Below are 25670 nucleotides of genomic sequence, written 5' to 3'. Positions count from 1 at the left end.
TCTATACTGGTTAGTTGCAAATGAATATTACATATATCCATCTTCTTTTGGTTAAATGGCTGGAAGTAGGAAAAGGGTCAGAGAAGCCCTTATGACTGGAAGTGTACCTAAACCAGCACGCCCAAAGGCACCCTGGGACTTCAGGAGACAGATTTTAGTGGGGCGAGAAAGGCACTCATTGCATACTCAGAAGCATCTTCACTACAGGAAAAATCTGACTCAGGAGAAACCTGGGTTAAGGTTAGGTGACATCTTGATGCATAGTTAAGTAATTAAGGCATGAGGGGGTGGAGAGCAGGTGATAAAGAATAGTCCCTATTAATTGTTATTGGTGTCTTTTATAGGCCACCTTTCTTGCTAAGAATCAAAGTGGATTATACATAGACTCATAGAATCATAGAGTTGGAAGGGACCTCTAGGGTCATCTAGTCCAACCCCCTGCACAATGCAGGAAACTCACAAACACCTCTCCCTAAATTCACAGGATCTTCATTGCTGTCAGATGGCCATCTAGCCTCTGTTTAAAAACCTCCAAGGAAGGAGAGCCCACCACCTCCCGAGGAATCCTGTTCCACTGAGGAATCGCGATAACGGTCAGGAAGTTCTTCCTAATGTTGAGCCGGAAACTCTTTTGATTTAATTTCAACCCACGGGTTCTGGTCCTACCTTCTGGGGCCACAGAAAACAATTCCACACCATCCTCTATATGACAGCCCTTCAATGACTTCAAGATGGTGATCCTATCACCTCTCAGCCGCCTCCTCTCCAGGCTAAACATCCCCAGCTCCTTCAATCTTTCCACATAGGACTCGGTCTCCAGTCCCCTCACCATCTTCGTCACCCTCCTCTGGACCCTTTCCAGCTTGTCTATATCCTTCTTAAAATGTGGTGCCCAAAACTGAACACAAGACTCCAGATGAGGTCTTACCAGAGCAGAGTCAAGCAATACCATCACATCACGTGATCTGGACACTATACTTTTGTTGATACAGCCCGAAATTGCATACAGTTTGCAACATGGACAGGAGAGGAATAATGTTCTTTTTTTTCTTTAGAGAGACTGAATCCCAGTTTAGAAACCAGGTTGTGGGAAGGAAACCAGATAGACCAGGCCCTTGCACTGAGGAGATCATAGCATAGAGTTTGACTGAAGGCTTCCAGAACTAAGCAGCTTTTATTTGCACAGCAGAAGCAAGAGAAAGCAAGGAAAAATGCATGCATGCACGAGCAACAGACCCTACCTTTGCTGGACATAAGCAGAGGGATCTCATAATGTCTGAATGCAACCAGCTCCCATATTAGCATTAGCAAAGTGCAGGCTTAGAATACTACTTGATACATTCAGAAGCATTATCAAATAATAATATCATCGGAGCAATGAAAAATGCCTGACGTTATTCAGTAATTGAAGCACCAAAGGAAAAATTTATTGGAAAAAATACTTTATTATCCACAGATTTTTAAAGAGTCTTCTCTACATAGTTTATGTATACATCCTGTGCAATTGTTCGGTTTTGCTGATACGAGGTCATACAGTTTTGAAATGATATGTATGTAGGCTAGGCAATATTCCAAAAATGCAAGGGTTTCTGGAATGTAGGATCTGAAGTGGACCAAGGTTACAGTCAAATTTGTACACAAAGCAATAACCTGTAGTGAACCTCTAGTGAGGAATACATCATTCTCTTTGCTACAAAAATAGTTCATTTGCATTTTATCATGGAAAATAAGACCATAAAGGTTCTCTGCAGACACTATTCCTGTTATTTTAGACATGCAACCACATAGAAATTTCTGGACTGCTATGCAGTGCCATCCACACGGCCAAACTGACACTTTATGGGAAGTTTCAACAATTTCTTGGAACGACAAACTAAAAATACAAATGCACACTGATGAAAAACAAAAGGGTCACCTTTACTACTTGAAGTTCTCACCGCATCCATTTTCTTCCCAACTCACAACATTAAACTCTACCACATGTAACAAGACACAGGAACAGGTACAAAATATCCCCTTGAACAGAAGAGAAATGCATAATGCCCTTGACATTCTAACCGCATGACAAAAAATCAGCATCCTCTCATAATAGAAATAAATTTCAAAAAGCAAGTTACAAAGTGCATCACAGACCATGTGATCAGACGGCTTTTTGGGAGTTCCTTGTATGGATGCCCATTTGGAAGCCACGATATCCAACAAAATGGTCAGTTGACTTCATAATGGCTGAGCTAGCTACTCAAGAACTTAAAGAGTCGCATCGCAAGCTCACAAACCATCGGCAGTTTATACTCTCGATGCAATATTAATGACATGCAGCCTACAATTTGATCTTGTATCAAAAAAGATTTCACATTAAACATTAACCAAGAAGCAGCAAGTTTTCTGGTTAAAAACATTAGGATTTTTTTTTTAATTTAGTGGCCTAAGAAGGAAAGAATAGCAATACCGGAATTTGATGCGGACGACACAAGGACAACAATCAGTGATGCTCTTCTAGGATTGGTCCTTTGGCTGATCGACACATATTTGATCAGCTGACTGGTCAGATCTATTCAAATGTTGGTCATGCATTAATAGCCCTAGGACAGGAAGTATTATTATTATTGTTTATTATATTAGATTTATAACTGCCCTTCCCAGTTGAGCTTAGGGAGGTTTACATCAAAACACCACAAAGATCAGAAATACAATAAAACATTAACACATTGACTTAAAAACCTAACAATCCTAAAAATTCTTAAAGATGGCATCACAACCAGAGAGATTGCTATCTCATGGAGTGGGGGGGAACAGAGAGATGGAAGTGCCAAGATGGAAGCTGTCCTCAACCAAATGTCCTCAACCTGGTGGAACATCTCAGCCTTGCAAGCTCTGTGGAACTGTGAAAGGTCCTGCACGGCTCTGATCGAAGGTGACAGAGCATTCCACCAGGTTGGGGCCAGGCAGGGGTAGAATTCTAGCAGGAGCTCCTTTGCATATTAGGCCCACACACCCCTGATGTAGCCAATCCTCCAAGAGCTTACAAGGCTATTTTTGGTAAGCTCTTGGAGCATTGGCTACATCCAGGGTGTGTGGCCTAATATGCAAAGGAGCTCCTGCTAGTATTCCACCCCTGGGGCCAGGCAGAAAAAGCCCTGTCCCTGGTTAAGGACAGCTGGACATCTCTTGGGCCAGGGACCACCAGCAGCTGTTGGTCAACAGAGTGCAAAGCTTTCCCGGTGGTATACCAGGAAAGGTTGTCCCAAAGGTACACAGGTCCTATGCCATTAAGGGCCTTAAAGATCAACACCAAGACCTTGAACCTGATCTAGTACTCCACTGGAAGCCATTGCAGCTCCCATAGCACAGAAGAGATGCATGCTGTGCACAAAGCCCCCATCAGGACCCAGGCTGCTGCGTTTTGCACCAGTTGGAGTTTCTGGGTCAGTCTCAAGGGTGGGCCCATGTAGAGCAAGTTACAATAATCCAACCCGGAGGTGACTGTTGCATGGATTACAGTGGCTAGGTCGGAACGAGACAGGTAGGGGATCAGCTGCTGGGCTCGGAGCAGATGATAAAAATGCCAGCCTGGCACTGTTGAAAACTTAATTACAAGCAGAGAAAGTTAACCTATGAAATTGTCATTCATTGTGAGTTGTAACTAAAATGTTAAGCAAATATATTCAAATGAAATTTACATTAATTGTATTTAAGAAGCTAAACAAACCTTCCTGGCACTTATCACAGAATTTCTGGGATAGCCCAAGCAGAGGTAGCCTGATAGCTGGCGACTGGCAATATTTGACTGGTTAATAGATTGGTATCCCAACCCTATGGCCCTTCTAGGACATGCACATTTCTACAAAGAGGTGCATGTCTATGCAAGTAGACTCCTCTTGTTACTGAGAAGCTGAAGAGGTATCACTTGTGTGGAAAAAAAAATTCACCTAAGGTGAGAGCAACATTTGTCATTTCTTCTCAAATGACACATTGTTTTATTAAGCTCAGTTTATCAATTAAAAAAAAAAACTGCCATCGAATCACAGCTGACTTGTGGCGACCTCCTGGGACTTTCAAGGCAAGAGATGTTCAGAAGTGCTTTGCAGTTGCCTGCCTCTGCGTAGCTATCCTGGTATCCAGGGCTTTTTCTTTAATATATAGAAAAAGCCCAGCAGGAACTCATTTGCATACTAGGTGGTCTCCCTTGCAAATCAGCCCGAGCTGACCCTGCTTAGCTTTTGAGATCAGATGAGATGGGGTTACCCTAGGCTATTCGGGTCAGGGCTTATCCAGTTAGTCCCATCTGAATTATTGTTTACTGCTTGAGGAAAGTCTCTTTAATCATGTTAAGTCATGGTGTCCATGTAGGAGTACAGTGGGAGATCATTTTCACTGCTTCACATGAGCATTTTATGCAATCTGGATATACAGTTTACACTCCTTTCCATTCTGCTTCATGGACCTTACCCACGAAATGTAGCTATTATTGTACTAACATTTGCTGCTTCAAAAATTGTATTTCATTCTTCTAAAAAGGAGTATATTGCAAAAAAAAAAGAAAGAAAGAAAGAAAAGAAAACTCCTCAGCGGCTTAGATGATAAGCATGCATACCAATGATAGCATTTCCGGTTGTTTAATAAATGTGCCAAAGTCCAGATTTTTGAGAAAGCAATTTTAACTTTTCTTTTTAGGTGGTGATAAATGTGAAATGTAACAAGCAGCCGCGAAAAGCAAAAGCCGTTTTCTCATTTGATTACAAAGTACTGAATTATAAAGGTAACTAAAATGGAAAAGACCGCAAAGAGAAGAAGGATGACCGTTGCGCACTGTTCGTCGCTAAGAGTCCATTGTGTGTTTTTCGCAGCATCCTTGCCAATGGTTGATTCTGCCTTTTGAGGGATGAAGGAGACTGTGGCGCTGTAAGGACCCACGAGATCCCGATGGCCAGCAGAATCTCTGCACTGCCGAATGGCACACACCCGAAAACGAGACTCACAGTTCAGCTGGAGGCCGGAATAACGGAATGACCCATCAGGACCTTTATAAATCTATGAAGAGACACACAGAACAACCAGAGATTACTGTCTTGTTTCTTACAGAGGTTGTTCACACTAGCTAAAGAATAATGCATTCAGAAATCTCATTTTCTCTTGAATTGTGCTCCACCAGTGCTATTATTGATGATTTACTCATGCTTAAATCAGCCGAATTCTATGTTTGCATCTGATGACTTGATGGTATTAAGCATCATATAAAAAGCTAACTGGGATGGTTTCAGATTTCTTATTCTTGCTATTTTGGTCACCCAAACTCTATTCTGATTTTATTTTTCCCTTGTCTGTGAAATACATGATTCCTGATTTTCATGCCATTTTCTGTTTCTTCACATTGATTCCCTCTGTAAAATATATAAAATAATAATAATAATAATAAATTTATTTTTATATCCCGCCCTCCCCCGCCAAAGGCAGGCTCATATATGCATGTTCAACATCGTTGGCACATACATAAATCAGCATATGCACATTATACCTATAGATTGCATATTCTGTATGTATAATACATAAATATTGGATACAAAGTATATAAAACCATACAACATGGGTGCATGGAACCAAGGGGTTTTTTTGTAGCAGGAACTTAGATTTTTAGAATTCGAGGGAGGGACTGTGGCTCAGTGGTAGAGCATCTGCATGGCATGCAGAAGGTCTCAGGTTCGACCCCCAGCAACTCCAGTTAAAAGGTCCAGGTCAGAGGTGGCCAAACTTGCTTAACATAAGAGCCACATAGAATAAACATCAAACGTTTGAGAGCTGCAAGACATGAACAAAACCACATATGCATTTTTATTAAAACTCTGATACTGGCATCGGCAGTGCACTCAACTGGACTAAGCAATGAAGTCAGTGGCTTCCCTCCTCTACATGCTTGCTTTTCTCCCCAGACTCTTGTGGACTCTTTCCCCGCTCTAGGTCTCTGGCTGACTTCTGCGGTGGAGGGGAACAGCTTGCAAGCCTGCCTATTTCCCCCTCTGTTGTGTGTGCGGACTCAAGTGAGGACTGAAACGGGCGTTCCTGCCAGGCTCATTGGAGCCATATGAATAGAGCTTGGGGACTCGGGAACAATCCCTGCTGCCCTGCACCAATCATGGGCCCCCTGGTGGTTTGAATGACCCAATAGCATGCTTGTGCAGGAACCCTGAGTTGCATATAGTTGGCCCCATTGGCCCAGTTCCTCAGTCTTTTAAGTGCCGGCGTCTACCTGATGCTGTACCTAATAAAGAGCTGATGTTCACTACCACCTCACCTCTTCTATGCATTGAACCCACTATATTATACCCTCCTTCCCTAATTCACACACAGCTAAAATAGCCGCCTACCTATGGGTCAGCACTCAGAGGCGCACTGAGGTCCCAACGCTGCACATGCTTACTCAAGAATAAGCCTGCATTAAGTTCCTCCTTGACCTCTGGGAGCTGCACATGCAATATGTGTGAAAGAGCCCCACGTGGCTCCCAAGCCCTGGTCCAGGCAGTAGGTATTGTGAAAAACTTCTGCCTAAGACCCCCTGGAGAGCTGCTGCCAATCTGAACGGACTAGGCTTCCCAAACCTCCCGCCCTGGTGGGGGACCCCAGGATTTCCACCCTCTTCCCCCGCTCCCCCAAAAAATGGAAGCGGGGGGAGAGGAGGGAAACGGCACCGGAGAGCATGGCGAGTCGCCCGGAGGCCGCCGCACTGCTGCCGCCCCCTCCCCGCCCACCGCAGTTGCTCCTCCGAGATGGGCCCAGGCTGAGCCCATCTCGGAGGAGCAGCCAAGAGACGGCAGCAGCGCAGGGGAGGCCAGGAGCATAGCGAGGCCAGCGCAGCGAGGCAGGCCAGGAGCATGGCGAGCCGCGAATCTGGGCCCTTCTAGGACCTGGACTTGCGGCTCGCCATGCCCCTGGCCCGCCTCCATCCCCCCCTCCGCTTCCATCCCAGAGGTGGAGCGGGCGAGGCGGCAGCGGCGCGGCGGCCTCTGCTCCGCTCGCCGTGGCTGCTCTTCCAAGATGGGCTCAGCCTGAGCCCATCTCAGAGGAGCAGCACGGCGAGCGGAGAAGAGGCCGCCGCGCCGCTGCAGCCTCTGCTCCGCTCCATGGCTGCTCTTCCGAGATGGGCTCAGCCTGAGCCCATCTCAGAGGAGCAGCACGGTGAGCGGAGAAGAGGCTGCGGAGCGGTTCGCCACGCTCCCGGGCACCGTTTCCGCCCCTCCCCCTAGCTCCACCCCAGTGTCTCCTGGCTCCACCCCCAAAGTCCCCAGATATTTCTGGAGTTCGATTTGGCAACCCTAGAACGGACAATACTGATGTTGAAGGCCCCATTGTCTGACACAGCGTAAGGCAACTTCATGTGTTCAAATGATGAATCAACTGATGACTTGAAGTTGAACATCACCAGAACTGCTGAGAAAACTGAATTCTGCCAGGATCAATATGCAGCACTAGCAGGGCCGGCTTTGCCACTAGATAAACTAGCGATTGCCTAGGGCGCCGGGCTTCTGGGGGCGCAGAATTGGGTGACCCCCCCATGTGACTCGGTGACGTTATCATTGGGGGGCGGGGGCACCAGAAGTTAGCTTTGCCCAGGTTGCCAGACAGGCTAGGCCTGGCCTGAGCACTAGCCCAAAGTGTTTAGATTATGATAAATTAGATTATAATAAAAATGCCATGGCTACAATGTGGGTTGTATACTGCAGTTGTAACATGGAAGGCATATGTAAGCACATATTCTAGGAAACAGATGACACAGCTCTAGACTGTATGAGAATACAAGCAGCTATTATTTAATTTAAGGCTATAATGAAATCACGAAGTTGTGCTTCCTTCCCTTCTGGAAATCTGTTTCCTGGTGGGAAGCAATGTTTACAAGCATAATGACGCACCAATTTTCAAGGCATTATTGGGAGAACAGACCAGGAGATGAAGAAGAGGCCACTGGTAATCCCCCCCCTTTTGTAATTTGATTTCCTTATGCTAATTCTTTATAATGAAAAGCTTGAAATTATAGCATAATCTAAACTGTCTGAACAGCAAATTATTTGAGTGAGATGGACAACCCTTTTTTTTGGAGAAGCAGGCTTTTGTCATAATTAAACAGAGATTAATAGACAGAGGTTCAAGACTTCAGAAGCCTTGCTTCCGAGCAATGCTCTCCCATGCAATGGGGGATTCCTTTTAGCAGTTCGCTTGCAGAGTATTTTTCTTGTTTGATTGATCCCCATATTCGAAGCGCATTTATGTCGGCCCGCTTTAATGTGCTTCCTTCTGCTGTGTTATATGGGAGATTTTAAAAAATACTATTCTGCGATAGGCTCTGTACCTGTGGGTTGAAGGCAACTGAAGGAACAGACAGTGTACGTTTATCCTAGGGGTTCTACTGTGATTTACATGCTTTATATTTGGACCTTGTATTGCAATCCCTGGAGGGTAAATCTGATGAAAGAAAGATAGTGAGTCTACTAGCCTCAAATAAGGCTGAAACCACCAAAGTGATGACAAACTTCCTTTACTGTGCTTACAGGAGGAGACATCTGTTTAGAATGTTAAATTTGCTAATTTTTTTTCTGTTTCCTTGATTTGCTACTGTTGTTATGCCAGTAAAGGTTTGGTGAATGAGTGAGATGGACTGAAGCTTGCTTCGCTCAGCTATAGTCACATCTTCCAGGCATGCAAGCACACACACACTATATATTTTTTTTAAAGCCAGAGAAGGAAAGATTTGGGAAGAAGAAGTCTGCTGTCTGAGGCTGCCAGGGCCAGCTCACCCGCTAGGCAAACTAGGCATGTGCCTAGGGTGCCGGCAGGGCAGGGGGAGGCAAATTGGTGTAGTGGTTAAGTGTGCGGACTCTTATCTGGGAGAACCGGGTTTGATTCCCCACTCCTCCACTTGCAGCTGCTGGAATGGCCTTGGGTCAACCATAGCTCTCACAGAGTTGTCCTTGAAGGGGCAGCTGCTGTGAGTCCTGTCAGCCCCACCCACCTCACAGGGTGCCTGTTGTGGGGGAGGAAGGTAAAGGAGATTGTGAGCCACTCTGAGACTCTTCGGAGTGGAGGGTGGGATATAAATCCAATATCTTCTTCTTCTACTTTGCCTTTTCCTCCACCCGCCCCTTCCCCTCCTCTGTAGCTCACCCGGCCCACCTTCTCCCTGCCATCCGTTGTATTCCTCTGCCCATCTGCCCCTTCCCCTCCTCCATAGCTCACCTGGCCCACCTCCTCCCTGCCATCTGTTGTCTTCCTCTGCCTGCCCACCCCTTCCCCTCCTTTGTAGCTTGCCTAGCCCGCCTCCTCCTTGCCATCTATCATCTTCCTCCACCCACCCTTCCCCTCCGTAGCTCGCCCGCCCTGCCTCCTCCCTATCACTTGTCCACCATGTGGGTAGTGGGGCATGGCGCCATGAGGCAGTGGGCTGTGAGTCTGCCTGGGGCATCACGTGCCCTAGGGCCAGCCTTGGAGGCCGCAAGAATAGGCAGGAGCAATGCTAGAGTCCAGTCTTTTAAAAGCTAATGCTGTTGAAAATGGCAGCGCAATCCATATGTCAAATGGATCTCCTTGACGTGGTTCACAAAATTTTTATGGTCTTTGCTTTCAAAGATTCATTCAAAAGTAAGGATATTTAATAGGGCTGCCAACCTCCAGATGGGGTCTGGAAAGTCTCCTGCTATTTTAATTTATCTCTAGATGAGAGAGTTCAGTTCCTCTGGAGAAAATGGCTGATTTGGAAGGCAGAGTCAATGGCTCAGTACCCTGCTGAGGTCACTCCCCTCCCCAAATCCTGCTGTCCCCAGGCTCCACCCCCCCCCCCCCCCAAATCTCCAGGAATTTCCCCACCCAAAGCTGGCAACCCTATTAATGTATTCTGGCTGGTCCCATGAGCTAAAACTTCAGTCTTCAGATGCAGCTAATACCCAAACGTAATATGCATTTTTTGTATTTATTTATATTTATATCTGCTTTGCTCCCCAGTTGGAACACAAAGCTGCCTAGAGCTTTGTTTTTCCCTCCTCCGTTTTCTTACAACAATCCTGTGAAGCAGGTCAGGCTGGGAGTAGGTGACTGATCCAAAGTCACCCAGTGAGGTTCTATGGTAGAAATGAGGATTCAAACTCAGGTCTCCCTGGATCCTAGTCCAACACACCATCAATTCCACCACATTGGCTCTCAAATGACTCAGACCGATTCTGCATTAGCCTTTGCCCCGGTCTTGTTCTTGGTGCTCAAGTTTGCGCGGGGCAGGGAGCAAGCAGGGAACACACAGCCCTGCTCCAGAGATGCTTCCCAGACTAGCAGAAACATTCCTGAGTTTTACTTTGAGGTAATTAAGACACCAGAGAAAGAAGAAGAAGAAACCACATAGCTCAGCTGAACTAAAACATATATGTTATTAAATAATGCACAGGAAAAAAATTAGGGAAACTGAATGGCAGAAGCTGGTGGCTAATTTTTGTTATTTTGAAATTTTATGATTTATTGTTATTTTTGGAAAATTAATGTGAGAATTATAAGTAATAAGAGGGGTTAAAGAAATTTAAATTTAGTTGCTCATCAATAATTCAATTACAATGTAAGCCGAAATACTAAATGAAGATAGGTTGCTGGCCTCCCAGTACGCACGAACATAACATCTGAAGAGCTACTATTTCAGATCTTTTTACGCTTCTTTCTGACCGCCCCCCCCGCCCATAATTTTGTTTATGGGTTTGAACCCCTGCTTCTCTGGTCCAAGACTAGCACAGTGTCACTATGCTGTACATGATCTCAAAATGGTGTAAAAAACAAACAAAAAGGCTTCAATAAATATGAAAGCTTAAATAGTAATAATCAAGAACGATGGAAATCACTCAGGAGGTCTACAGGAAAACAAGAAATTATTGAACTACTGACAATACTGTTTACTCCTCGTAGTGAAACTAGAGGTTAGGTTTGAACATTCTGACCACTTTCTCACTAGTGTTGCTCTGCCCCCAGGCTTCTGTTTTCCCCTGGTGCAAGTGATCGATTTCCCACCAGTTGCTCTGCAGGCGCATTTTGACATGGGGCTCCTTCCAATTCCCTATGCGGCATTGTAACCTTTAAAGGACAGCATCACAAAATAGGGTTGCCAAGTCCCCTGCGGCAGGGGACTGTTTTCGCGTACACAAAGTGCGCTGGGCATGATGACATCACCCGTGACATCATCACACCGGGAACGTTGCACGCCAACCACTCTAGGCGTTTCCGGGAAAACTCTGTTTTCCCGGACGCTCTAGCATTTTGGGAGGGAAAAACTCTATGGTAGCTATTGCTGTTACCTCTCAAAATGCTAGAGCACCTGGGAAAACTATAGAGTTTCCCTGGAAATGCCTACAGTGGCTGGTGCGATGACGTCCCTCATGGGTGATGTCATCGTGCCGGCGATGTCGGCGATGTGGGCCAGTGGGTTGGGAACCTCCCAGGCAGGAGAACTCCTGCCTGGCCCGGGAGCTTGGCAGCCTTATCACAAAACTGTGCGGGGAACTGGAGGAAGCCCCGCATCAAAATGAGCCCACGGAGCAACTGGTGGGAAATCAATCGCTCGCACTGGGGGGAAACAGAAGCCTGGGGGGTGGAGCAATGCTAGCGAGAAATCAGTCTTTATGTAACACTCTTTCTGAAAACCAACCAAAAGCTGGGTTGTGTTTTTAAAAACAGAAAACTAAATTTCATGAAGATCAGTGTCTTGCCAAAAATGATGTGGGCCAGCGTGTAGAGCCGGAAAGAGAGAGAATGCTTATTTCTTCCAAAACCATTTTGCTATACACATACCTGTCTGAATTCACAGTCCTTTCCCATCATCGCCTGAAGACTGTAAATAACAGGATCCCCTTTCATTGGCTGTAGCATCTCCCATGTTATTTCACAAGTGTGATCATTAATTCTTTCAGTTTTCAGTGCTAAAGAAAGATGAACGGAATGCATTACTTAGTGTAGCATTTCTTAATTTGAGCAGGAAATTTACTAAAATGTTGCAAAGTAGGTAACTATGATCAGTTACTGTTAGGGCTATTATTGGTGAATTTTGTGTATTACATTTTTATTAGATGGATAAATTATTATCTTCATTCATATGAACATATAAAGCTGCCTTCTACTGAATCAGACCCTCCTGGGTCCATCAAAGTCAGTCTTGTCTACTCAGACTGGCAGCGGCTCTCCAGGGTCTCAAACTGAGGTTTTTCACGCCTATTTGCCTGGACCCTTTTTAGTTGGAGATGCCGTGGATTGAACCTGGGGCCTTCTGCTTACCCAGGTTCTACCACTGAGCCACCATCCATTCATTCATATTCATTTATAGATATGATGAAAGTTATTATTTTAGCAGTAATACTTAGCTTTCCTTGTACAAAAGCAGCAACCACATAATGTTTTTAGTTTGTTTCTTTGTACAGCATCATATATATTGATTGCATAGTCATAACAATTCATAACAATTTATAACAATTCAACTTAGGATACTGTGAGCTACGTTACATTAGCGGTTGGGTGTTTGTGTGAGAAATGCTTAGGGCAGGTGTCCTCAACCTTCTTGATCCTGCAGGCACATTTGGAATTCTGACACAAAGTAGTGGGCACAACCACAAAATGGCTTATCATGGGAGGTGGAGCCAACCACAAAATGGCTGCCATGGGAGGCAGAGCCACACACAAAGGGAGTCGAAGTGAAGGGCACAAGAGGATTAATTTTGAAAAACGCACAAGAAAAGAGCAGTGAGAAAAAGAATAAATCAGCACTGCTGCATTCAGTGGTTTCGGTGCACCATTGGAAAGATCAAAGTGTATATCAAAGTTCAGACCTTTATTGGCATAAGAGCAATAATGATTCACAATCAAAAGTAGGTACAAAGGCCTGAAATATAGTAAGAACAATACATAAACAATCAATTAAAATAGCAGCCAATAATACTAATCAAGAGTAGACACCCAGCAATTAAAATACAGTAGTATGTCTAGATTTAATCGTATAGGCTTCTACTAAGAAGTTCTCAACACATGTAGTAATATGGGGATTAACATCTTCTAAAAGGTAGGATAGAATTTGCCTTCTAGTAAATACATTGTGTTGGAGATATTCAGCTAAAAATTGTCTACGTAGTGAGGCCAGGAGAGGACATTCTAAAATAATATGGGATATAGAATCAAGGACCCCTAATTCACATGGACATAATCTATTTTGGAGAGGTATCTGTCTAAACCTACCATAGAGAACTGTTGATGGGAAGGCATTTAATTGTGCCAAAGTAAAAGTCCGACGATGGAATGGGGAGTCTAAAGTAAAAAAATAATGGGGTATCTTCCCATGTCTTTGGGGTATACCTAGATTGGCTGCAGAGCAAACGGGAATGTGAGGGGAACACTTTTTGGTATTCGTGATCCATAAGTAGGCTTCCCAATCCCCAGGTTCCAGCGGGGGATCCCCGGGTTTTACAGGCTTCCCCCCTCCCCCAGCCAGCTGGCTGGCGGGGGAAGCCCCACCCCCACAGCCATTATACACCTCCATGAATGATTCCCATAGGTAATGATGGGGAATTGATCTGCGGGTATCGGGGGCTCTGGGGGGGCTGTTTTTTTAGGTAGAGGCACCAAATTTTCAGTATAGCATCTAGTGCCTATCCCCAAAAAAAACCCCAAGTTTCAAAAGGATTGGACCAGGGGGTCTAATTCTACGAGCCCCAAAAGAAGGTGCCCCTATCTTTCATTATTTTCTATGGAAGGAAGGCATTTTAAAAGGTGTGCTGTCCCTTTAAATGTGATGGCCAGAACTCCTTTGGAGTTCAATTCTGCTTATCACACCCTTGCTCCTGGCTCCACCCCTAAAGTCCCCAGATATTTCTTGAATTGGACTTGGCAACCCTATCCATAAGCCTTAGTTGGATTGTTCTTAAGATATATAATCCGTCACATAAGAAAAGAGTGTCCACCTCAATGCCAAGTTTTTGTAGTTTGTGGGTAAATGTAGAGAGCCAAGTAATGCTATGCCTGACTTTCATCAGGTAGTGTAATAAACTTCCTGAATCCGTTCTGAAATGAATTTTTATCCAGAACTTAAAAGCCATAATCCAGGCTCTGGTTTCTAGAAGGTGTAAACCTGGCTCTGCACAAATGGATGAGTAGGGGACACATTTGGGAGCACCTAAAATCTGACGGCAGAATGATGATTGCACATTCTCCACGCAGGGACTAAAGACTCCAATCTGCAAAGGTATTCCATACAGCAACTGAGGGAGGATTTTAGCATTGTAAATTTTCAGAATTGCTGGAATGAACTGGTTACCTCCTAAGAAATAGAACTTAAGTGTACATTCTTACTTTTCAAGGCAGGTGGTACAGATTTCGTAGTGGTGAAAATGTATTCTTGGGAAAGAGGACCTTCCCCAGCCTCATTGCAAGCCTGGATATAAAACTTGTATGACGTTGATTCGCTCAGTCTTTGTACTTTGAAAGTGTGACAGGATCCCCTGTAGATGGACACGATCCTGAAGGCAATAACAGAGTTCTGATTAATCAGTATCCTACTAATTTCTTTGAACCAAGAGTACTGTGAGTAGGTGGTTATAACAATATAGCCATCAAGCAATTGCTAGGACTGTCAGGCAACACCTGGCAACCGGTAGGAGGGTTGAGGGGGTAACGTTACCATAGCATTCCTGGTGCTTACTAAAGCTGCCCTTACCACTTTTGGGTAGCTCTAGGATTTACCAGAAACTTTATAGTCAGAGCTTGTAAGTTTGTTCAGTGAGATGGGTCACAGAGCAGTGCGCACGCTTTGGTCATGCGCAGGGATTTCTCCATTTCTGAATCTGCCCCACTGCTTCTTGTACGGCCCCGCTTTCCTGCTCCCGCCATAAATTCGTATCAGATTCTCCACTGCATGAAGGAGAAATAAGGGATCATCTATATTTTGCAATGGCAAGAGATATTCCTGTAGAAGTTCAAGGCCTCTTGACAAGGAAGCCCATTTCCAAGGAAGGGATGTGCCCGAATTATGCCTGTTTCACTCCTTACGCCATAATCAACTGGTGTGCTAGAAGCAGAGCCCACATCTTGGCTGTAATCTGAACTAGGCCTCTTGATATTTCATAGTTTAAGACCAGGACAGCAGGTGGTTACCACTTGGGAGATTAAAAATATGCTGCCTCCTTCAGCTCCATTTTCAGGCAGCCTGGAAGTAGCAGACACTCCTATACAGCCAGCCATGCCTGCACTACAGCAGCATTGACCCCTCCTTCAAACTTCAGCCCAATACCCAGCTACCTGTATCTGCACTGTTGTGGGGAAGGGAAGCAGAGTGGATTCTCAGGTTGACAGCTTTGGTACCACATGAGTTAAATGAAAACTACTACTTAGATAATTCTGTAATTTTACAGATTTTGTACTTACGATATTGTCTAATCTGGATATGGTTTGTTTAATGTTCTGTAAGGTTTTAATGTTGTAAGCTGCCCAGAGCCCGCTTGCGGGATTGGGCGGGGTATAAATAGAAAAAATTAAATTAAATTAAATTAAGTAGACCAGCCCTTATTTTTCTTTCTAATTTCTCTCCCCAATATGACTGTACCCCCCCCCTTTGGCCCCAGTTTTCCATTCATCAATTGGCTGAGCATTGGCAGGCAAGGGATACTATTGGCTGGAGATCTCCTGCTGTAAGTAGGCAAATGAGAACCCTAGCAATTATCGATTTATCAGTTGTCTATGTAAGCTCTCCCCCTCCTCCAGTGGGAAGGAGGGAAACAGTGGCTGTGGGGAGAAGGAAGATGCAAGGAAAAGGATGCCGCTTTGACCTCAAAAAATGTGCACCTTCCTGTTCATGCGGCATGCAAATATGTTTTGACGGTTATTTTTTCTAAAGTGTGTGTCATGACCCAGATGGGGGTGCCACCTGACGCTGCCACCACTCTGGAATTAGGGGGAAGGCCCAGAGTCCCCTCCCAAGCCCTTCAGATTCCCCTTGCTTTGGCCAAGAAAATAGGCGTGTAGACCAGGCAGAGTAACAAAGAACAACAAAAAAGTTTATTTTACACAGGAAAATCAATAAAAGGGAAGTGAACAGATAATGTGCTTTAAAACTATAGTAACGTGGGTGAAGAAAAATAAACATAGTCCCTAACATGACTAAACTGTCCCTAGTCTGTTAGGCCCCAGGCCTTGGCCTGTTCACTCTCTCCCTCAGAGTGAGGGTCTTCCTCCTGAACTAGCCTTCCCAACCCTCCCGCTCTGGCGGGAGTCCCCTGGGTTTGCAGCCTCATCTCCTGGTCTTCAAGAAGTGAGAAGCGGGGGGTGGGGGGTGGAGGGGGGGGAGAACATACCTGTAGGCTTCATTATAGAGCTCCTGAGCCGTTTGTAAAATGTCTGCCGCTTTAAGGCTGGGCAGGGAGCAGGAAGGGCTTGGGAGAACAGCCCCGCCCTTTCTTTTGCTTTCACTTTCACAGCAAGAGTTCTCCGGAAGAAGATCTGGTAAGTGTGTGTGTGTGTGTGTGTGTGTGTGTGTGTGAGGGAGGGAGGAGGCAGGGGATTCCCTGGTTTGGAGGCCCTCCCCCCTTTTAGAAAGCGTGTGGGGGGGAGGGAAATGTCTACTGGGCATTCTATTATTCCCTATGGAGAACGATTCCCATAGGGAATAATAGGGAATTCATCCGTTGGGGGGGGGGGCTATTTTTTGAGGTAGAGGCACCAAATTTTTAGTATAACATCTAGTGCCTCTCCCCAAAATACCCCCCAAGTTTCAAAACGATTGGACCAGAGGGTCCAATTCTATGAGCCCCAAAAGATGCTGCCCCTATACTTCATTATTTCCTATGGAAGAAAGGAATTTTAAAAGGTGTGCTGTCCCTTTAAATGTGATGGCCAGAACTCCCTTGGAGTTCAATTATGCTTGTCACATCCTTGTTCTTGGCTCCACCCCCAATGTCTCCTGGCTCCACCCCCAAAGTCTCCTGGCTCCACCCCCAAAGTCCCCAGATTTTTTTTTAATTGGACTTGGCAACCCTATCCTGAACAGTAGCCTTCCTTCCTGCTTGGCCTCTCAGAAGGAAAAGAACAGTGTCTGTTTCCTGAAAGAGCTTTTAAGCAATTCCCCTCAGAGCCTACTTGGACGCCAATTGGCTGAAACCAGTGCCAAGCATTCTGGGGATTGCATGCTGTCTCTTTCTACTGAGACGCAGGCTTCACAGGCTCCCTAGGCCCACTAGGCCTCTGTCTCACAGCACACCACAGATCATGACAGTGTGTATCAAACCAAGTTTAGAAAACATTTGAACAAAGTAGAGGAAAGGAGATGATGTCACGTGGATAAAAACTTGTTCCAGTTTTAATGCCAAACTGAAGCAAACATCCCTGTGGAAGGAACCTAATCATGAAGAGCAGCTCCAGCCCTAGACTAGCTGGCACCCTAGGCAAGGCTAACTTCTGACGTCCCCCACCCCCACCCTGCACTGATAACCAATTTTCAAAAACAGATGAATTGTGGGGAAAACGAAAAGCACAAAACTTGAAATTGCTCCTGGATAGCCCAGGTCACTGAGTCTCGTGAGGGGAGGGGGGTGCTCAATTCGACACCCCCAGAAGGCTAGTGCCCTAGGCAATTGCTTAATTTGCCTAGTGGCAGGGCCGGCCCTGATGAAGAGTACTCACCTTCCGGCCTTATCATCCATTAGAAGGTGATACTGAGTGGAATCTGAAAGTGTTCTTCCAATCCCCTCTCCCCACTTCAGCTTCAGAGTCTGAGAGCCGTACGCCGAACACTCTAGACGAGGGGGCTCAGGAGGGAGTGGCTTTGTTTTCAGTTTCACCATGTTGCTGAAAGGACCTGCTCCAAGGCTGTTCCATGCTTGGATTCGTATTCTAATCATCAGAAAAGGGAAGAAAAGGGTTTTGTGAGATTTCCGTCCTAGCACAGTATACACTGCGTTTTATCCTTTATGTTGGGATGTTTCAGGGTGAAACAGGCCTTTCATATCAGAGTTGGAATACTGATCTTACCAAGAATTGCAACTGTGCATAATCAATGCACAGTTATGATGTAATCCTATACAATGCAATCCTACAGTTAAGTCCACTGAGTGGGTTCCTGGAAACAAGTTCCACTAGCTTCCCTTCTAGCAGCAAATTCCTGAGACCCCCAAAGGCCACTGCCGGAAGTCCAGGGACCCTCCAGAACAAGATGCCATGAGGCACACGAGTTGCAACAAGAAGACCTAACAAGAATTGCCGTCTCACCCCCCCTGTGTGAATGGAGTGAGTCCTAGTTGCGTTTACACAACAAGGAGGGAGAACTTCTTCGCCTAGTTTCTCTTCTTCTATCACCCCCCATCACATGGCATCCAGTTCTGGAAGGTCTCATGCCCCTCAGTAGTGGTTTTTCAAGGGATGCAGCAAGCTGCTAGAGGAAGAAAGGGGAATCTGAAGAAAATCACCTCCATTGACAAAAATGATAAGATCCAACCCAATTACTACTATAATGCTTTAAGGATTTTGTGGGAATGGCTGGTGCAATAGATGTATTTTTGGTGTGACTGCTATTGGCAGCTATTGGAGGAGTCATTGCTTCTATTAAAAACTGGGTTCATTGTAGTTAACAGCTCTGCTTTATTTAGTGAAATCATCAAGAAGACTGAAACCCAGGGCCAATGGCCCTGCTTAAATGCATGCAAATGACCCCACCCAAAACCCAACCGCTCTTAACTATAGTACAAGGGCCGGCACATTAACTCCTGATTGGGCACCTCACAGAGTCCAGGTGGCTATTGTAGGGTTACCAAATCCCCAGCGATGTCTGGCAGGGGACGTTCGCACGTGAAGCAATGACATCACCCGGAAGTGACGTCATCATGCCAGCGATGTCGCTCACAGCTGCTCTAGGCTTTTCCAGGAAAACTCTGATTTTCCCAGACACTCTAGCCATTTGGGAGGGGAAAACTCTATGGTACCTATTGTACCACAGAGTTTTCCCTCCCAAATGGCTAGAGTTTTCCCAGAAATGCATTTTCCCAGAAATGCCTAGAGTGGCCGCCACGCGATGTCACCAGTGCAATTTCGTCACTTCCAGGTGATGTCGTCACGCCAACGATGTCAGGGAAGGTTCCCCCACTGGCCCAACATGGGCCAGCGGGTTGGGAACCTCCCGGGTGGGGGAATCCCCACCCGGACCGGCGCCTTGGCAGTGTCAAGCATCGATATTTCTCAATAATCAAGCTTTTGTTCTTTAATCAAAAGTTGCTTTACTGTTAAAACTCCACAGCTTGCTCAAGGACGGACTCCTTGGAAGTAATGACATACATAGCATTGCATAGTAACTTACATGCATGCTTCAAAGGGAATGGTTACAGATAACTTCAAAAGGATAACAAAGATGCAAATTGAGTTGAGGGTTCAAAGGCTACTCACGAGAATCTCTTTATGACTAAGGAATGTCAGCTAATAAAAACATCTCCCTTTCTCACACATTCTCTGGGAACCGATAAGACCTGGCTGTGTGAATCTGGGGGAGAGGCACTCTACACCGTTAACACAAGGTTACTCTAAACATCCTGGGTCCAGATGGATTTATTATGCACCCTTTGGTTAGGAGGAGAAAGCAGGGGGGGTGGGGGGGGAAGAGCATGAAGAGTGTTCTGCTTTGTATCTGGCTTGTCTGCTGAACACCATTAGAAGTAGCATATAAAAGTTTCATGCTTGACAGGCAGCCCTAGGCTATTGTTCTGGAGCCTCAGGCTCAGCAAAGTCTTTGGTAGAACAGCCAGGAATGTTCTAGTCCCAATACATAACACTTCCTACCCTTAAACAGTTTGGGAGTCATTTTAAAAGATGTCTGTAAACATTATTTTGAGTGAGAGAAAGACCATGCTTTTATTTGATGGACTTGAAGCATTTTTGAAGTGTGTAAGTGTTTGTGCAAAAAGTGAAACATGCTCTCTCTAGCTCTCTCTGAAGCAATCTGACAATTCAAGAAATTACTGTCACTTAAGATGTCCTCCAGGGTGAAACTGACTTTTCCAGAAATCCCCCTACTTAATTCCACCAATCCATTCACTGATATGGCAGAAGCAGCTTAAGTAGAAAACAAGACAACAGGAACAGCCTTTTCATTTCCACTGATGTCCCCAAATGCTGAATCATGGCTAGTATCATGATAGCATTCAGGAATGGAGGTCTCTCTATACCACTGTAATGCCTACAACCTCTTTAATTATAGAGCATAAGGAGATGCTGGAGGAACCCGAAGAATGACGATCACCCCTAATTACGGAATGCTCAAACACCCTCCAGCTCAGTTCACATGCTGGCTCACTTGTCATGAACTGGGAGCTAATTTGTTGACTATCAGTTCTCTTGTTTGTCAACTCATTTACAGATTTTTGGCACAGGGGTGGAATTCTAGCAGGAGCTCCTTTGCATAATAGGCCACACACCCCTGATGTAGCCAGTCCTGCAAGAGCTTAAGCTGGCTACATCAGGGGTATGTGTCGTAATATGCAAAGGAGCTCCTGCTAGAATTCCACCCCTGGTTTGGCAGGCTGCTGTACCATATTCCCTCCAAATCATGCACTATAGTTAACTGGCTATTAATTTATTTCAATTTCTATCCCGCCCTCCTATAAGCATCAGGGCAGGTTACAACATGTCTGTTCCCACATAGCTCAGTTCTAGTCTAATACCCCTCTCCATCCTTACTGTGTAACTGCTGACTAAGCAGGCAGTGATGTAAATAAATGATTAAATCGGTTGCACATCCTATATACCAGTTGTAAGTGAATGCCGTGTTTCAATAACATCCGATCCTTTGATGTTCATCTAAGTAGTCCCTAGCAATGCTAATGGCTGCCAACTGGTTTGAATCAATTATATCTTTGCACATATATCGTTTTTCAAAAGTCACCTGATGCAACCCTCTTCACCAGGCATTTTGTGGGTGAGCTGCACAAACTCAACAGGCTGGATGAGGGGTTCCCAATGTGGTGGCCAGGGGGTCACCTGTCCTGGCATCCACCAAATGTTTCCGGAATGTGGGCAGGGCAACATAGGGCTTTTGCCCAGCAAGGTTCCTGATTGGCCATCGGAGATTTGATTGGCTGTGCAGATTATTAAAGACATTGCTTTGGCAGCACCTGCCTCTGCAGCACAAGGATCTTCACTATGTGGCTGAAGGTAAACTGCTACAGTAGCCATTTTGTTACTCGCTCCACCTCCTGTGGCAGCCATTTTGTGGCAGCCATTCTATGGCTCTGCCTACCACACTGCCAAAATTCCAAAGACACCCACAGGCTGAAAATGGTTGGGGATCCTTGGGCTGGGTGATCAGCATATATCTTATTGGCATCTTTGAACATGATAAGTAATTTGTGGTGAAATTTGCAGCATTGCTAAGCTGAATGACTGCTTCCCCATTGCCAGTTTTGCATGTCATACCTGTAGGTTGTGTCTGGCTGCAAACTGTCTATGAAAAAGCTTGTCACCTTCCCCACAGTAATGGGCTGCTTTTCCCCGTAGTCTATGGTGTATCCCGTTATTTCGGCTCCATGGTCGCAGGGCTTCTCCCAGCTGATGGCAAGGCAGGTGGAAGGTGAATAGAGGGGGTTCTCCATCTTGGCTTCCTGGAGGCAAGTCACCATGGCAGGGACAGAGCATGGCGTCAAACACACCACCACCTCACTAAAAGGCCCAGCACCAGCCACATTTACAGCCTGCAATGAAGAACAGAAAGAAAGATAGGCCATGTAAACCCTGGGACCCGAGGCAGGGGTGGAATTCTAGCAAGAGCTCCTTTTTCATATTAGGCTACACACCCCTGATGTAGCCAATCCTCCTGGAGCTTACAGTAGGCCCTGTACTAAAAGCCCTGTAAGCTCTTGGAGGATTGGCTACGTCAGGGAGGTGTGGACTAATATGCAAAGGAGCTCCTGCTAGAATTCCACCCCTGATTTGAGGTTATCAGAAAGCTAGCTTGCAGCTCTTGTTCGTTTTTTTTACCTGAACCTTCGCATAATATAAAGTTGCCGGCAAGAGGCCTCTCATCTCATAACTGAGTCCTGGCCCACAGTAGCAGATATGCATGCTACCTTCTGTCGTTCCCCACTGCAACCGATATTCGGTGATGTCCGCTCCATTGCTACTGGGAACCTTTCAAAACATTATAGGCAAGTGGCATTAAAATTAGTCATTTAATAAAATCAAACCAGTCTTGAAAGGTGTCTGTTTTTTTAAAAGGAGCAAATTCTGGCAAGACAGCTGTGTTAGTTTACAGCAAAAGCAAAAGAGGAAACTTGTGGCTCAAAGAAAGAAAGAATGCAGTGTAAATTTTAGTTTTGGTGAATCCTTTTAAAATATAAATCTTCTTAAACAAAAATCCAGGGTTTTTTAAAAATCGTATTTAAAGTTCTAAGCATTGCAGGAATATTAAGAATAACAATGGTAGATCTGAAGAAGCCAGCCATAGAATGGTTATGCAGAAAAAGGAAGCCCCAAAACTTCTATTTTGCAAGTGCAAACTGTCAAGCACGAGTAGTTCAATAATAGAGTCCTTTGTTTTAAATCAAAGTGAGCTTCTTTATTTAACTCCAGGTTGCATACAGAACATTGTCTTTGAGAAGACTGAGTTATCAGGGGTTACAGGATGCTATATAGGGTATCATAAAGTTACAAACACACACCAGTGGAATCTGGGGTTCAAAGGGCAAAGCAGTCATTTTCCTCTACCTAGCAATTGCCTTCTAATAACAACTCGTGATCAAGATAAGATTTGTAAAGGGCTTGAGATTGAAATGGGGGAGTTTGGGTACTGAGACATAGCAAACCAATTCTGTTAGATAAACATCCTCTGCCAGATGGCTTCAGGGACGTGAGAAAGGGGTTGTAGGTAATGGAGAATAACCAGGCCTCTTACTTGACAATACTTCAACCATTTTAGTGAACAAATAACTGTGCTTGACACAAATTCCAGAGGAATATAACTTCTGAGAACATAATTTAAAGAGATCATGTAGATAAGCCCTCTGTGACTTGCTAGGTCAACATGAAAACACTTAGAATGAGAATGTTGGCGTTATGACCCATAATACTGTAAACAACAGAATGAACTCAGATGTCTAGAACTCAGTGGATTAGGATTGCCAGGTGGGATCATTGGGACAGCGGAGGGATTGGGGGGCATTCTAGAGTGGGCAGTGATGTCACATGACTCACTGATGTCACCAGGAAATGATATCATGTGACACTGGGGATGACACTCTGCTTTTTGGGGCAAAAATCTATAGTAAAATTGCCATCAAACCAATAGAGTTTTGCCCAAAAACCAGAGCAATGCCATGTGACGTCCCCAGCACAATCACATCATTTCTGTGTAACAATGTGTTGGGGACATCATGCTGTTTGGGGGTAGGGTTTCCCTGGTGGTGGGCAGAAGCCCCAAAACCTGGGGGATCCCTGAATAGATCCCCCACATGGATATGGTTTCAGTTTTGCTATAATTCTTCTGAAGGGCTCAGAATCAAGAGGAACTAGGCCTTAAAACAGGAGCACTGATAAGAAGTCATTTTCTTCACATAAAGTTATTTGGGTTAGGCTTGCCAGTTCCCCAGTGTGGGCTGGGGGATCCCCTGGCCACTGCCGGTCAGCAGGCCAGCAGGAGAAACCCCATTCCAAACAGCTGTCCCCATGTGTCGTTGGCAACACGCCGATGTCACTTCCAGAAGTGACATCATTGTGTCAGCAATGTTGGGGGTGACTCTACTTTTTGGGCAAAACTCTACGCTTTGTAGCTGGTTTTAACCATAGAGTTTTACACAAAAATACAGCATCGCCCCTAACATCATCGCTGCGATGATGCCACTTTCAGCTTGTTGCCGATGCCCCTGCCCACCCCCAGAATGCCCCCCAAATACCTCCACTGGCAGGCAGAAGACACCTGGCAACCCTAATCTGGGTTGTAAGGTTGCCAGCTTCCAGAAGTGCCCTCCCATTTTTACAATTGACCTCCAGGCTACAGAGATCAGTTCCCCTGGAGCAAATTGCTGTTTTGAGGGATGGACTCTATGGCATTATACCCTGCTGAGGTCCCTGTCCTTCCCAAAACCTTCTCTCTCCAGGTTCCACCCCTGAAAATCTCTACGTATTTTCTAACCCAAAGCTGGCAACCCTACCTCTGCTTCCCAAAACTAGCAGGACTGGATCACCAGTCACTTCACTGGACCTGGAGAGCCAGTTTGGTGTAATGGTTAAGTGCACAGACTTTAATCTGGCAGAACCGGGATTGATTCCGCACTCCACATACACCTGCTGAGTGACCTTGGAAAGAGCTGGTCTTGAAAGAGCTGTGCTCTCGAGAGTAGTTCTTGAAAGAACTCTCTCAGCCTCACCTGCCTCAGAGGGTGTCTCTGGCCATGAGCCTCAGCAAGAAAGGCATGTTATAAAGTAAACAACACAACATTCCTACCTCCCACAATATGACAGCGCATGTTGCAGATTTGTATGTCACTTCTGGCGGCCTGCATTGCTCTGGTGGGCCAGGGGCTGTGGTGTGTTGACACTTCTCTGAATAAGGGCCAAGCTGATAAAGGAGATGACATAATTATCATTTTGTTCTAGAAAATGCTACATGTGTTTCATAAGTCTGGCACTCAGAATTATACAACTACAGAGTATTCATTTAGTACATTTTCACCTCACCTTGTCTCCAAGGAGTTCAAAGCAACATACCTCCCCCTTCTCTGTTTCATCACAACAACCTTATGAGGTAATTAGGTTGAGGGAGAGGCTCCCCAGTGAGTTTCACAGCACAGAGAGGATTTGACCCTGGGCCTCTCAGATCCTCATCCAATACTCCAACTGCTACACTGAGCTACAATGGTGGGCTGAAACCTCAAAGCTCATTAAGATTTTTCATAGCTATTCTGATCCTTTTCCCCCAGTCAGTTAAGAAGCTGAATACTTCCTCTTAAGGCCAGAATCAATCTTACTGAATTTCTGGCCTCCCTTAAAAATCTCACAATATAAAAGGGAACTGGCCTCTTTACTATTACTTGCAGCCAAGACCTTATTAGCTCAGCGATGGAGAAAGAACACAGTGCCAACGTCACGGCAGTGGTTTGCCAAGGGGCGGGAAGTAGCTGCAATGGATAAGTTAGCTGCCCAAAACTATGTTGCTGAAGTACCTACAAGAATAACTTCCTAGAAAAAATGGTTATCTTTTTTGATTTTTGGAAATGGTAATGATGGTGTGCAACGAATAATTAAAAAAAAAAAACTGACTTTTCTTATTACTAGTTAAGTAGTAATGTTAAGCAAATGATTCAATATTGCACTGAAGGTGTAATTTCAATCCATTGTCAATGGTACTATGTTGGTATTCTTTTATTGTGCAATATTGATTGTTTTAGGGGGGGCTTGTATTTCAAAGAAAATAAACATTTAAAGTTTTTTTGGGGGGGCGTGGAAGCATTTCTTTTTAGTCCATTAGCACAGTGCTACCTTCAGAAAGCTTTGATTAGTTAAATGAAGCTGCTGCTGCTGCGGAGCACAACAGGAGAGAGGCAGTCTGCAGGTACATGAGGGATGCCAGTCTCCAGGTGAGACCTGGGGATCCCCAGAATTAGAGCTCCAGACTACAGAGATCAGTTTCCCTGGAGAAAATGGATGCTTTGGAG

The 25670-nt window shown here is 45.2% G+C and overlaps 1 protein-coding gene across 1 annotated transcript in view; it reads right to left on the bottom strand.

Annotated features, from left to right (window-relative positions):
- Positions 1-4688: 4688 nt before the first annotated feature.
- Positions 4689-25670, bottom strand: part of FNDC3A (fibronectin type III domain containing 3A) — a 98560-nt gene continuing 77578 nt past the window's right edge. The window contains exons 19-25 of the mRNA XM_060232007.1: positions 24461-24574; positions 22000-22149; positions 21439-21713; positions 17665-17874; positions 14344-14510; positions 11803-11930; positions 4689-5031 (exon numbers count right to left, since the gene is read on the bottom strand). Coding sequence (XP_060087990.1) covers positions 4729-5031; positions 11803-11930; positions 14344-14510; positions 17665-17874; positions 21439-21713; positions 22000-22149; positions 24461-24574 — 1347 coding nt within the window. The 3' untranslated portion in view covers positions 4689-4728. The remainder of the gene's footprint in view (positions 5032-11802; positions 11931-14343; positions 14511-17664; positions 17875-21438; positions 21714-21999; positions 22150-24460; positions 24575-25670) is intronic.

This window comes from Heteronotia binoei, chromosome 1 (assembly GCF_032191835.1).
Source record: "Heteronotia binoei isolate CCM8104 ecotype False Entrance Well chromosome 1, APGP_CSIRO_Hbin_v1, whole genome shotgun sequence".
Taxonomy (NCBI): Eukaryota; Metazoa; Chordata; class Lepidosauria; order Squamata; family Gekkonidae; genus Heteronotia; species Heteronotia binoei.
Note: the sequence above shows the minus strand (reverse complement) of the source record. Positions and strands in the feature narration are given on the sequence as shown.